The following is a 13778-nucleotide window of genomic DNA, read 5'->3' as shown; positions in this document are numbered from 1 at the left end:
TGTTCGCCGATGTAAAAGAGAAAAGGTGACCCAGCAGTGCGTTCCACCTACAGTTAAACACGGTAGGGCTTCTATTATGGTTTGGGGATGTTTTGCTGGAGAAAGAGTTGGAAACATTGTGAAAATAGAAGGATCTATGGATCAGAAGTACTACAACCGCATACTTCAGTATCATACAATACCATGTGGATTGCGCTTAATAGGGAAAGGGTTCACCTTACAACAGTATAATGACCCAAAACATGGGTCAGCATTCTGTATGAAGTACATTGCATCAAAGGAAAAACAGAAAGTACTGAAAGAAATGGTCTGGCCGCCCCAAAGTCCGGACTGTAATCTCAGTGAAATGGTCTGGGATGAAGTGGACAGATGTATTAGGGAATTTCATATCTCCAAAAAGGAAAATCTTTGGAATGTTGTTTAAGATGTGTGAAATCATATAGACTCAAAATACCTACAAAAACTGATTGACCGCATGCCTCGAGTTTGTGAGGCAGTCATTTAATCCAAGAGAGGATACTTTGATGATAGTAAAATATAATTATTCTGTTTGTACGATATATTTTTACATTTATATAATTATATTTCAGAGAAGTAAATTTTGTTTTGTGTTCATATCTGAAATACCAGATAACGGTAGCGGTAGCGGTAGGGTAACTGGTATTACAGTATTAGAATACTGAAATACCTCTCATTACCTTACATCAATTTACTGATGACTTTGTGGCAGTGTTATGGTAAGACTAGGCAGTTGCTGTTGGTAGCTTCATTTCAGTTTGCTTTATCTTGACAATAATGGACAGTGAACGAAGTGTGAAAGTGGATTTTGATATGATAATCAAAACAGTTCTCTTGATAGAATCAATAGTTTGTATAATATAATTCAATTGCAGAGTGATCACAGAGTATGTCCTAGTCTAAGAACTCAACAACTAGTAGCCTCCATTCACAAATATCAACACTTTGGGTAAGCAGATATCATTCTAACAAATAACATGATAATAAAAGGAACGAGTTTCCACTCCTACCCAGAGAAACAGTTCAACATCATCTGGTTAGACCTGGAAATACCTCTTTATAAAATGGGAAAAAATAAAGCTGCTCAGGACGAAACTGCCATCTTACTCTAGATGTATGGACTACCTGTCCCTTTATCATACTGTCTTTAAATATAAATATACAATGGTGGTTCAGAAAGTAAAAGAAAGAAGCTTTATCCCAAGACAATTTGTACCTAAATTTCACAAAGGATATGCTACAGCATTCCACACTCAAACATCCGTTTTTCAGCTTTTGTTCTCAGTGGTTGCTTCATGCTACAGTACACAACCAATAGGGGCATCTGATTTCCAAAGAGTATCATACCAAATACCGTATTTACCCGAATAATCCCCACACCTTAAGTTTAGGAAGGCTCGTTTTGAAAAAAAAGGCCAACACTGATGCAAATAAAACCAATTTCGTTTCTCAATTTTTTAAAAAAAATATGCGGGCATTATTCGCGTAAATACGGTAATAATGGCATATGGCCTATGAAGGTCTTTCGAGTTAAAGCCCATCACCGATCAGTGAATCTGTGAAGATGAGGTCCTACCTGGGTTGAATTCTAATGTTGAAGACCCAGTCCCCAAAGCAGTAGAATGAACCAATTAAGGATTAAATCCCCTTGCTTGGATGGGAATTAAACCTAGCAGCCCTTGGACCATAGGCCACCATGCTAACCATTTAGCCATGCACCAAGGCAAAGTAAACTCATATTCTCATCCCGAGGTAGTGCAGCTCATTTCAAGCCCAGCATCCCTATGAAGGTGAGTTGCATGTACCATTTTAACCACACACCATGGTCAGACACTCAATAAATAAAAACCAGTAAGCACTACGTCAGTGGTTCTAAACACTCCCATCGAGCTCGATCCTCCGAGGATGGCAGCTAATAACATTAACCGTTATGCTACAGAATCGGACTAAAGTAAACTCATGTCCTTATCCCAAACCGGTGCATCTTTTTTCAGGCAAACCCCTAGTGCAGATGAGATGCAAGTAGTTTTAACCACCTCCTGCCATTTTTAAATCTCTGGAAGTACCAGGATTTGAAACTTGGTCTCCGAGGCGGCAGCAAATATTCTTAACCATTACACTATGGCATCAGAAATAATAATAATTATTATTACAACATGAAAGTAATCAAGCTCTTGACGCTTTTACAATTGTGAATTTACCAGTGTTTCGCCCATAGACAATCTATAAACTTGACCATATTAATGGCCTGTAGTGGTCCGTATTGATTACTTACAGTGACAATCCCACTACACTAAAAACCGGAAGATGATATGAGTAATAGCTGGATTTCAATTGTTTGTTTTCAATAATATTTTGATAATAGTTGAACATGATATAGATGTTGATTCCCATAGGGAACATGAAATATTTGTCCTGAATGAGTAAATTTATAATACCAATATAATGGTCCGTTATTGGACATTATAAATTTTACAGCTAACTCATTGGTATTAATAGTTGAACATCTCATTAATTTGTTATTTTAATCAAGTCATTGGATTTTGGAAACTATTATTTTGCTTAAGAAGAGAGTTATGCTTCCTGAAAACATTTACCATTAGATAATATGTATTAAACAGGTTTTTTTTTTTGTATAGTACTGACTAGGCAGACTCATATTATCTCCTGCTTTTCAATGTAGTGATACTCTCACCTAAGATGCTCGAATACTTTTACAATATTTCAGTATCAGCTTTTCAGGTACAGCAGGTACAGTCTGGCTACACCAACCATTTGTCCAGAATATGTGTAGTAAATAATTTCATGGTTTTCCATTGTTTACTGCAAACTATAACATTTCTGAACACTGGCAAACAAATTACTGGTAATAGTGTGCAAGAAAACCCGCTCAAAACACTTTCAAGTGAGTTGCATGCTGTTTTGGTACGATTCTTATACCTATATCCTGCAGTACAGCCAGATCCACCAGGAACAAATTTTGCTGCACTTGCAATCCGTTTCATGGTGGTTACCACAGCAACAGTGGACTACATGCTCCAAGCAAACCACTCAACATTGTTTCTCCTATGTCGCACTGTGACAATAGAGTAGGATAACGCTCAGACGGGCAAGTAAGCAAACATGGCATTAATTATTGAAGTACAGGCTCGTGTGGAAATGGTAAACCACAGGAGACAATCTTCAAGACTGCCAACAGCGGGGCTTGAACCCACTATCTCCTGAACGCAAGCTCACAGCTATGTGGTCCAAACTGCACTGCTACTCGTATGAAGGTACGGCTGCAACAACTTTTTATGTCATGAGCCGCCACTGTAATCTAAGCCGGGATCGAACACGCCAACTGGGGCACGGAAGGCCTTTTGCTGTCTGAACCACTCAGATCAGCAACAGCAACCAAATACTGCTCCCTGATCTGGTTAACCATAGCTCGTACAAGGAAGGTAAATGTCCAGTTGAACAATACAATAATCTTTGCGATTATTCAATCTACTTGAGTATACTGATTGCTGTTTCTTTCTTTTTTTTTTATTTTGTGCGCTGTATGAATGCGTAAAAAACGTTCTGTTCATCTTTTTTTCCTTTATGTTTTTCAAACCTTCATGAAGTAAAAGTAAAATACTGATTACCGAGCAAATGGCTGCACTTGCATTCTGGAGATAGTGGATTTAAACCCCACTATCGGCAACCCTAAAGATGGTTTTCTGTGGTTTCCAATTTTCACACCCGGCAAATGCTGGGGTTGTACCTTAATTAAGTCCATGGCTGCTTCCTTCCCTCTCCCAGCCCTTTCCTATCCCATCATAGTCATAAGAACCTATCTGTGATGGTGCGACGTAAATCAAATTGTAAGAAAGAAAACACTGACTGAGAGAAAAACAGTTACTACCTGACCACCCTTGTAATACTTTCTATAAATATGTAACAAAGGAACAGACAGCACATGATGAGTGTATCAGGTATTTCAACTCTTTCACTGTCATCATTAAATTTTTGAACACAAATTTGTTTGTACACTACAGGATGTAACAAAAAGAAACAGGCAAAACTTTAGGTGTGAATTCCTCATACGCAGAGAAGACAAAAAATATATATCAATAGGGGTACAGAAATGCTTGGTTGTCACGTTATTAATGCTTGCAAGTAGGATCAATGTCGGCAGAGTGCGGTGATGTACTGATAAATGAAGTCATCTTATTCATTTTGGCAAGAGATCGGTATTGTTTCCATTGCTCTAGTGTTAATACGTTTAAGAATACAGTACACAATAGAGTAAAGATGTTCTGCCCCACCAGGTCCATTCATAACAGAAAGCTTGATGGAATAGGAGTTCTCTTGGAAAGAAGTGTGTCTAAATCTCTGCCTTATTTTGCTGTACAGAATCGCATGCCACTTTCTTCTGCCCAAAAAAGCAACTACATTGCTGGACATTCTGAAGTAGTCTCTCAAGGCCGAAATGCTTTTCATTTGACAGAGACTATAAATTGCTGTGATACTGTCAACCTTCTTTAAATTTTAGAAATGTATGATTTTACTTTTATCAATGAGAGGTGAGTGGTGTCACTCTGAGCATCTCTTTTAATGACGAGTAAGTTTTTAGTTTCTATGACTGTATTTGACGCCAAGTAGCGCGCAGATACAGCGTACATTTTATTGCCCAGCATCAGTGCAGCAACTCGGTTTAGATTGAGTGCTGCTGCCGTCGCTCAGTTATAACTGTAGATGAAATATAAGCTACAGAGCTTTCTTTCAGATCATAAGTTGTGATGGCATCATTACCTCAAATTTGAAAAAATTTATTATGAATAATCCAAATGTCTAGAAGAGAATAAAGAGAATTTATAAGAAACTTCCCAGTGAAGATGTGGAAATGAGGCTCCTTCGTTGAATGGCCAGCATAGAGGCCTTCCGATCAGAGGGTCCAGGGATCAATTACCAGCCAGGTCAGTGATTTTAGCTGCATCTGACTTGGGGAATGGATGTTTGTATTTGTTCCAACACACACCTTGTCATACTAACTTCCATACAAGAGATATTATTTTTCATAAGAAGACCAATAGTAAACTCGTGTCTGCAACCCGAGGTGGTGCAGCTATTTTCAGGCACACCCCCAATGGAGATGAGCTGCATGAACCATTTCAACCACATAGCAGCCCTCCTGCCATTCTTAAATTTGTGGCAGTACCAGAAATCGAACCTGGGCCCCCAAGGACAGCAGCTAATAACACTAACCGTTATGCTACGGAGGCAGACAGAAGACTAATGCAAAAGTAGCAGTTAAGTAAAATCTATGAGGAATAAAACTGAAGATTGATTCCGATGTTTGTGCACTTGTCTGCAGCGTATGACACGTGGTGGGAAGGACTTTTTCTCAAATTTGTGCAAACTATCCCTTGTAACATGCCGAGTTAAATTATTGCCAACCATTATTTCAAAATCCACAGTGGAAATTAAATTAGCAGGTGGTGTACTCTTCGAAAATGGAGGCATGCTGGTTCCATTTCTCCAACCAACTGGCAAGAATGAAGATCAGTATTATTCCCAGTTTGGCAAAAGTTCTGTACCTTAGAATGCCAATCACAAGTACCTCAGAGTAACATTCAACTGCACCCTGTCCTATAGAAAAACACTCAGAAAAATACAGCAAAGAAAGTGAAAACCAGAGTCAACCTCGTCAAAAAGCTTGCTGGGTCAACATGGGGTGCATAAAATAGGAACCTAACAGGTGCGAAATCTAGTCTCGTCAACTCCAACTCCATGTACTGTGCCCTTATTTGACTGATAGTATGCATCCTGGAAAGGTTGACGTGCAGCTAAAATCTATCAAGGGTTACCATCAACAGGACTTTTCAGTCTCCTCCCCTTCCTTGCCTCCCGGTCCTTCCTAGTATCAACCCGTCAAGCATCAGGTGACAAGCAGCATTTGCACATCAATGATGTTTGACAACAATGACATACGTCTATTCATTGACCTGCAAAGCCTTCCAGCTATGTTACTCAAATCCAGGAGGCCGGCACACAAAATATTCACTAGGCTCAAGGCATATTTCCATAGTGGCACTGAATGGAAGTGACAGCATAATGACAACCACATAAACGCAGAAGCTGCCTAAATTTGACCTCCCCCGAAAGATGTGTTGTCAGCTTAACAGCTTCAGGGTGAGTCCTGGTCTGAGCCACACCACTCTACACCATGGGGGCTGCAAAGAAACTGTGGGAACCAGCAGACCATAAAACACATTGTGGAGGACTGCCCTAAAAGAAGACTGCCAGAAAGCCTAACTGTCCTACACGCAGATGGTGACAACGTTGTCCACGGGTTAAACTCCCGTGACATTACTCTCTAGTGTATCATTTTCTTCTTGATGATACTTTACTGTTGTCTGATGGACATGTGATTTTAAAAAATGAGAGAATACAAATGTTTTCATGTATGTAACATTAATCTGGACTTATTGTCTTCTTAATTCCATTGATTTCCTTCAGTGGTTCTCAAGAGTATTAAAACTTGAGTTCCACTATTTTTGTAAATTTTGTACCTTTTCACTTTTATAGTACATAGCTTAATGGAAGTTACCACAATCACTCACAGACCTGGTCCTTCTGTGTTTGAAGTTCCAAAAAATCTGTATAGGCTTCATACTAAATTGTAGTTTCAATATAATTTCAATATCTCTAAATTAATGTTGTATTTTTGCCTGTTATTTTTAGGTCTAACTGCTCTAGTGTTTTTATGCATTTTCTTTTGACCCTGGAGAGGGCACGACACAGTCTTTATAGTTCTTAACGTAGCGGGCCACTAACTGCCATCCCCTCAGTACCTTACATTGGACTCGTCCACTAACAGTGTGCATAAACAATTCACCCCTCACGCTCCTCAGTTTCAGCCTGAGTGCACTGTTTGACGGACGCGGCCTAAAATTCCTGGCGTGCCCCATGACGTATGCGTGTTCATGAGTTAGGTGTTATTTTACCTTTTAAGTTAATACTGTAAGAATGTGTCAGTTTTGTTTTATTTTCGTGTAAAATAGTGCCTTCATATATACTGAAGTCAACACATCATGGATAGAAATAAGGAAAGAGAAATTTAAAGAATTTTAGGAAAGGAACATTCGCCAAATGTTAGGATTGCTTGAAGAAGAGCAGCCCTCTGCAGCTCCACAAAGGCCTGCTACAACCGGGGGGGAAAAAAAAAAAAAAAATCAGAAAAACAAAGACTAGACGCCATGTATGCCAGTGACACATCTGCAAAGAACACTTGGCAGTGACATGTGTTCCGTGCGGTATGGAAAGTCAAGAATCCTGTGACGGCGCAGAATGAATGTCAATTGTTAAACATCCAATTTCTGTATTGTTAAAACACCTTTGAACATTATTTACAAGTTGGTTCAAAATTATTTACTAATTTTGTAACATTAAAAATAGTTTTTGCTTAATTTGTGCTATTTTTAAACACCATGCGCGTCTCCTTACGGGGTTATTTTGACACGCCCTCTCCAGGGTTCATTATCATTTCATGTCTTGAAGTAATTGTATTATAAGCTTTGTCAATCTAGGCAACTAATAATGATAATGAGGGGCTACTTAATCAAGGAAGTAAAGGTATGCTTAGTTCACTTGGAAGGACGTGGGTTGAATCCCCATCAGAGTCGAAAAATTTAGACATGAGTTTTCCTCTTCTAGAGTGGTAGGCAGCTGTGAGGTTCACTCAGCCTATACCAAAAATTAATACCAGATAACTTCCTCAGGAGAAAGGAGGCTGAGCATAGAGCTAACCATTGTATCTCAGTTGGTCACAAAAAATCACCTGAACTGTGGAACTGGCTATCCACCTATGTGTAAGATGATACATAGTGGATTTAGTATGAAATTAGCTAAAGATTTAGTTGTAGTTAAGTAATTAGTCCTGTCATGTACTATTTTCTTTATTACCTAATACCGATGATTTGTACTATGGTGGGGCAATAAAGATGTAATCTAATGTAATGTATCTCAGTTGGTGTTGAGGTTTTACATTGCAGTCCTCAAAGGGATTTCTCGGTATGCATGCAGATGGCTTTGCTTTGATGATGATGATTATGATTATTTACAATTTCAATGATTTCATTCTTTACTATCCACTATAAATTTTGGAATGATTAAACAAGTTATGAATAGAAAAGATTTATCTCAGTCTATAAAACACTTTCTTGAAAATCCAAGTCAGACAATGCATCACTATCTCTGTTGCAGCTGGACAACTGCCTTAGGCTAGGCCACACTTGCATGATTTCACGCTGCATTACTGCGCGAAATCTTGCGTCAAAAATGCACAACACTAGTTTGGACGGGATTGGCCAGACACAGCCTAATTTTCAGCTGTGAGACGCGAGACAAGGCGCGTCTTTAAGGTCGCCCTCTCGAGAACAGGCACAGGACCATTTTGCTTGCGTGATTTCCTATTCAGTGCCTGGCCAAACTTGCTGAATGAAGATGCTGCAGTATTTGTGCTCTTGTGTGAATACTACACATGGTCCATCTGCGTTCGTTTTGTACTTTTACTTTGCAAAATGGAATTATACAAAAGTACCTGTGCTTTTACAATACAAAGGACCAAGAATTCAAAACCAGAGATGTGAAGAGAAATGCATGGTTATCAGTAACGAGCATTGTGTTGGGAGAGACATGTTTCTTTTGCTGATAGCATTTTTCAACAAGCAGAAAAGGATTTCAAATAAGTTCACGAACATTCTGTTATACTCGAAAATTTCTCTTCGTTGTCTTTTAGTTTATTGTGTAGGAGCACAAATTGTCTACTTTATGACCTGTTACTTATTATAGATGGATCCAATATTTCCTTCAAACACGACGACAAACAACCAATACAGCACAAAACGTAACAGAGTTATTATTTACTGGAATTCTTTCCAGATGCAGAAAAAGGGTGAAGCTTTGCTTCTTCACAATATACAACACACTAATAATATACCGCCGAGCAAGCACGCAAGTGCGACCATGTGCCCTGCTGTTCAGCAGCGTGAAAAATACGCAGAAATCCAGCATGACAAAACGCAAGTTTGGCCACTCACCTCGCAGGCCATCCAGCTGCATGAAAAATGCGCAGTAACGCAGCTTGAAATCACGCAAGTGTGACCCTAGCCTTATGAGGAATTTTCCATGGACTACCTAACAGTTTCCACTAAAAGTCTATATAAAACTTAAAGTTGAATAAGAAAAATTTCAAATTTCCAGATTTCAAAATATAATTGCACATTCAAAGGATTCTTATAGAAAGATTTAATCTTTGAGTGAAAGAGTTGAAGTGTCTGTGACACTTGCAAGCATGTTCATATTTTGGTATAGTTTACACCATGTGCTAGTCTACAGTGCATAATCTCTAACAAAAGTGAATAAGGTTGTGTTATGTGCCGTTGGAATCATTAGGCACGAAGCGATGCAGGACGGATGTGAGCACCAAGAGGGAGTTTTGCAGCCCCGCCGGAAGGTGACGCTGGAGCCAGGTGCCCTTGTACTGTTCAATGAGTGCCAGCAACCTGTTGTTGGGAGAGAATTCATCAGATTTACATTCAGTGAAAAGGCAAATTACACCTTTACCTTATATCTAAAGCAATTATTGCAACTTCCTAAATAACGATATTCCAAATAAAATACTGTAGTATATACCAACATGAAATTCAAGGGGTTTTGGGATTATTTTTGTACCAAACAGAAAGAAAATTTTACTTTTGCTATTTTCATAACTTTAAAACATTTTAGTCTTCCAAAAAACACTAATTATAACATACCTCTATAAAATACACACAATTAAACAAAGAATGACATATTTTGTTCTCTGTCACATCACCACTTTAAATCACCTCAGATCCTGCAAGAGCTTTCTTTCTAGGACTCTGCTACTGGAGGGAACAGCAAAGACAACTCGTCTTAACAGATGGAGTAGCTCACTGCCCACAGACACATCACCAAAGGAAGAACTAGCTCCTGGCGCCGACCTACCTTACCCTGTATGGAAGTCCCTAAACCGCTTGATGCAAAATCAACCTCAAGAAATGGGAAATCCTTCCAGCAAACACAGACACCTTGTATGAATGTGGTGCTGAACAAGACCCAAGCCACCTACTTATCTGTCCCCTCCTAAACAACCCATACACACCACAAGCATCTTTTTAGAGGGAACAACAAGGCCATTGCAGCTACAGGTTTTTTAAAATGCTGTCCGGATAAGGAATGAATGAATGGTTTATTTTAAACTTATTAATGATTAGGAGGTGGTGGTGGTGGCAGCAGCGGCAGCAGCGGTGATGGTGGTGGTGGCTCTCTTAAGAGGAAGTAGAACTGGGCAACTATATATATATATTAAAAGAGTTTACTAAAAACAGCTTTGGCAAATCTGTCCGTCTGTTCTACTGGACCGATTTGCTTCATTTTTTAAAATTCTTTCTGGAATTACACGCCAATCAATCATGAGACATTGACAGGTCTCTAAGTTCAGCCAACTCTGAGAATATACCTAACATCAAATCATTAAATGATCACTTCAATAACCGCAGGCAAAGGCTTATCCTAACCCACAATACATTCTGTACTTAGCAGATTGCTAAGCGACTACCACTTTAATTAATCTATACAAATAAATAAAATTGAAGTGTCTGTCTGTAATGTCAAAATAACAACATTTTACTAAGTGCATATGAATGTATATACGGTACTTATAACTTAAAACCAATTTTTGTCTCTCTGTCTCTATGTTCTGGCTAATCTCTGAAACAGTTGGACCGATTTTGATGGAACTTTCACTGACAGATAGCTGATAGCATAAGGAATAACTTAGGCTACTTTTAAAATTTCTGTCTGCCTGTCTGTTTGTTCCGGCTAATCTCCGAAACTGTTGGACTGATTTTGACGGGACTTTCACTGATAGCTGATGGTATAAGGAGTAACTTAGGCTACTTTTACGTTTTCAAAACAATTAGAGTGGGGAGCGATAGGGGGGGGGGGGGGAGGGGGAGACAGCAACAATGGATGGACTTTGTTAAGAATGAAACTCAGTGACAGATGTCTGGCACCTTGACTGAATGATCTGCATAGTGGCTTTCGGTTCGGAGGGCCCTGGGTTTGATTCCTGGCCAGGTTAATTGGTTAATGAGTCTGACTTGGGGTCTGAGTTGCATGCCATCTTCAACATTAGAATGGATGAGGAGTAGTGAAGGAATGCAAGATAAGTGGAGTGGAAGCATAGTTGCCTTGACCCAGCTACATGTGGATAAGGAGAAATCAGGGTGATTATGACAATGATGAATAAACCAAAAATAATCCTTTAAAAATCTTGTTTTTTCCACTTACTTGTTAGCAATATCTGTGCGGAAGGTAGGAGGCAAATGGCATACACCCAGGTTAATAACAGCCAATCCCATGTTACTGTTGGGGTTTGTTCCCACTGTGATGAGGGTTCTTCCAATCCTGAAACATACACATAAAAAATCAGAGCAGAATTTCTCCATGCAGTTACTAAGAATTATTTCCACCACAAGAGAGAAATCTTGCAAATGGAAGGATATAATTATAGTGATTTATGGATCCCGTATAAAAAGCACAACTTAAGTGGACAAATGCAGTGCATATGGCAATATTTACGAGTAGGGATTTTTTGTTGCTAGTGACTTTATACCGCACCGACACTGATAATATCATGGCGACGATGGGATAGGAAAGGCCTAGAAGTTGGAAGTGGCCGTGGCCTCAATTAAGGTACAGCCCCAGCATTTGCCTGGTGTGAAAATGTGAAACCATGGAAAACCATCTTTAGGGCTGCCGACAGTGGGATTAGAACCCATTATCTCCCGGATGCAAGCTTACAGCCTAACCGCAAGCTTACAGCCTAACCGCACGGCCAACTCACCCGGTGAGTAGAGATCTGAGTTTTTCGTGTTTATAATAAAACTGTCTTTTAAAAAAAAATAGCCCAAAAATCTTACAAAACAGCTTCTAAGCATTACATGTTAACAATCTGAAATTTAGTTTGATTCTTTTCGTAAAAAAAATGAAACGAGACAGCAAATGCAATTGATTAAAATTATCAACTTTATGCAAATAATAGCATGAAATCACGATGTTTGGACCTCCAAATTTTACTTCTTTTTTAAGTTTTCCTGATGCCACACAACACAATTAATATTTCTTTTGAAAAACACTATTGTGTTTCTTTGCTGACAACAACTTATCTCGGTCTACATCCTTCAGTGAAGCGTACATGTGAGCCTCTGAGGCGAACTACAAGGTCAGCAGCACAGCAGGGGTTAGAAGTCTATTCCATTCTTTGTAAATCAGAATGACTCGGTGATTGTAAGGGTACAGGAAACTTCATAAAAAAGCCAATGAAATTCTGTTGCGAGATGGAAAGAAAAGTACTGTATTTTGAAAGTGCTGACTAGTTTGCGAGTTTTGTGCCACAGCTTTTCGGTCAGTTTGATAACAGCATACCAACGCAGACTCTTCTTTCTGCTCAAGAGTTTTGCATGACTTCCATTACAAAATGAAAGAAGATAACGTGAAATGATGGCAATGATCCTCTTTGACAATATAGTAGACAAAAACTCGTATATATTTTACTTTCAATGTGTTATGGTATCACCTATAAAAATTATAAAATATAAATTATAAAATTTACGAAAATTCAATGCAAAATTTTAAAAGAAATAACAAGAAATCCTTTAAAAATAGCACATGTTTCCTTAAAAATAATCAAATTACAGACAAAGGTCCCTCTTATGAGTCCATCAACAGTTTGTATTCAAATCCATATTTGCCTGCATAAATTTCACTCTTTTTTTTAACCTTTTTTCTCTAAAATCAAGCTGTGTCAATTATTTACAGTTAACACAAACAATAAAAACAACATTTTAATTAAAATATCGCATGACATGTATTTACAGTAGGCTATCCATTTTCCATCACTGCAATATTACACACTCACAAAATAACAGCAAGCAACTTTTCAAACTGATATGCTTTTAGTTTACCAATAGGTCTACAGTGCCGGCCCCGTGGTGTAGGGATGGTGTGCCTGCCTCTCGCCCGGAGGCCCCGGGTTCGATTCCCAGCCAGGTCAGGGATTTTTCTCTTGACCTGAGGGCTGGTTCGAGGTCCACTCAGCCTAGATGATTAGAATAATTGAGGAGCTATCTGACAGTGAGATGGCGGCCCCAGTCTCGAAAGCCCAGAATAATGGCCAAGAGGATGTGTCGTGCTGACCACACGACCCCTTGTAATCTGCAGGCCTTCAGGCTGAGCAGCAGTCACTGGGCAGGCCAAGGCCCTTTCAAGGGTGTTAAGTGTCATAGGGTTTTTTTAGTAGGTCTACAGCTTTTTAGCACTTGTTTCAAGAAGGTGACCAGACGAAAAAATAGGCCAAGCATGGCTTCCTTCACAGTGTTGCCATACGCTGCTAGAGAATGGCCAACAAATCTGTAATGGTAAACCACATAATATGGCAGTACATCTGTTAGCATTAAGAACACTGCAAAAGAAAATGCAAGTCGCACGCCAGTTATAAAAGGAACACTGAACAAACTTACCCGTTTACATTTCAAGGTTGCTCTTGGATGATGACGAGTCATCACATTCAAAAGAATGGGATTTTTTGTCATTTCATAAGTCATCATTTTCAAGGCCATCCAGTGAGTTGGATACTCCCTTTTTCTGAACGTCTTCGTAACCATTTCACATGAAATTAACTTCCAGCTTTCTACTATCCACTGGTA

At 39.1% G+C, this 13778-nt stretch overlaps 1 protein-coding gene across 1 annotated transcript in view; it reads right to left on the bottom strand.

Annotated features, from left to right (window-relative positions):
• Window positions 1–7940: 7940 nt before the first annotated feature.
• LOC136883059 (uncharacterized) overlaps window positions 7941–13778 on the bottom strand; it is a 106168-nt gene continuing 100330 nt past the window's right edge. The window contains exons 17-18 of the mRNA XM_067155206.2: window positions 11362–11478; window positions 7941–9551 (exon numbers count right to left, since the gene is read on the bottom strand). Of these exons, the coding sequence (XP_067011307.1) occupies window positions 9419–9551; window positions 11362–11478 (250 nt within the window). The 3' untranslated portion in view covers window positions 7941–9418. The remainder of the gene's footprint in view (window positions 9552–11361; window positions 11479–13778) is intronic.

This window comes from Anabrus simplex, chromosome 11 (assembly GCF_040414725.1).
Source record: "Anabrus simplex isolate iqAnaSimp1 chromosome 11, ASM4041472v1, whole genome shotgun sequence".
In the NCBI taxonomy this organism is placed as follows: Eukaryota; Metazoa; Arthropoda; class Insecta; order Orthoptera; family Tettigoniidae; genus Anabrus; species Anabrus simplex.
Note: the sequence above shows the minus strand (reverse complement) of the source record. Positions and strands in the feature narration are given on the sequence as shown.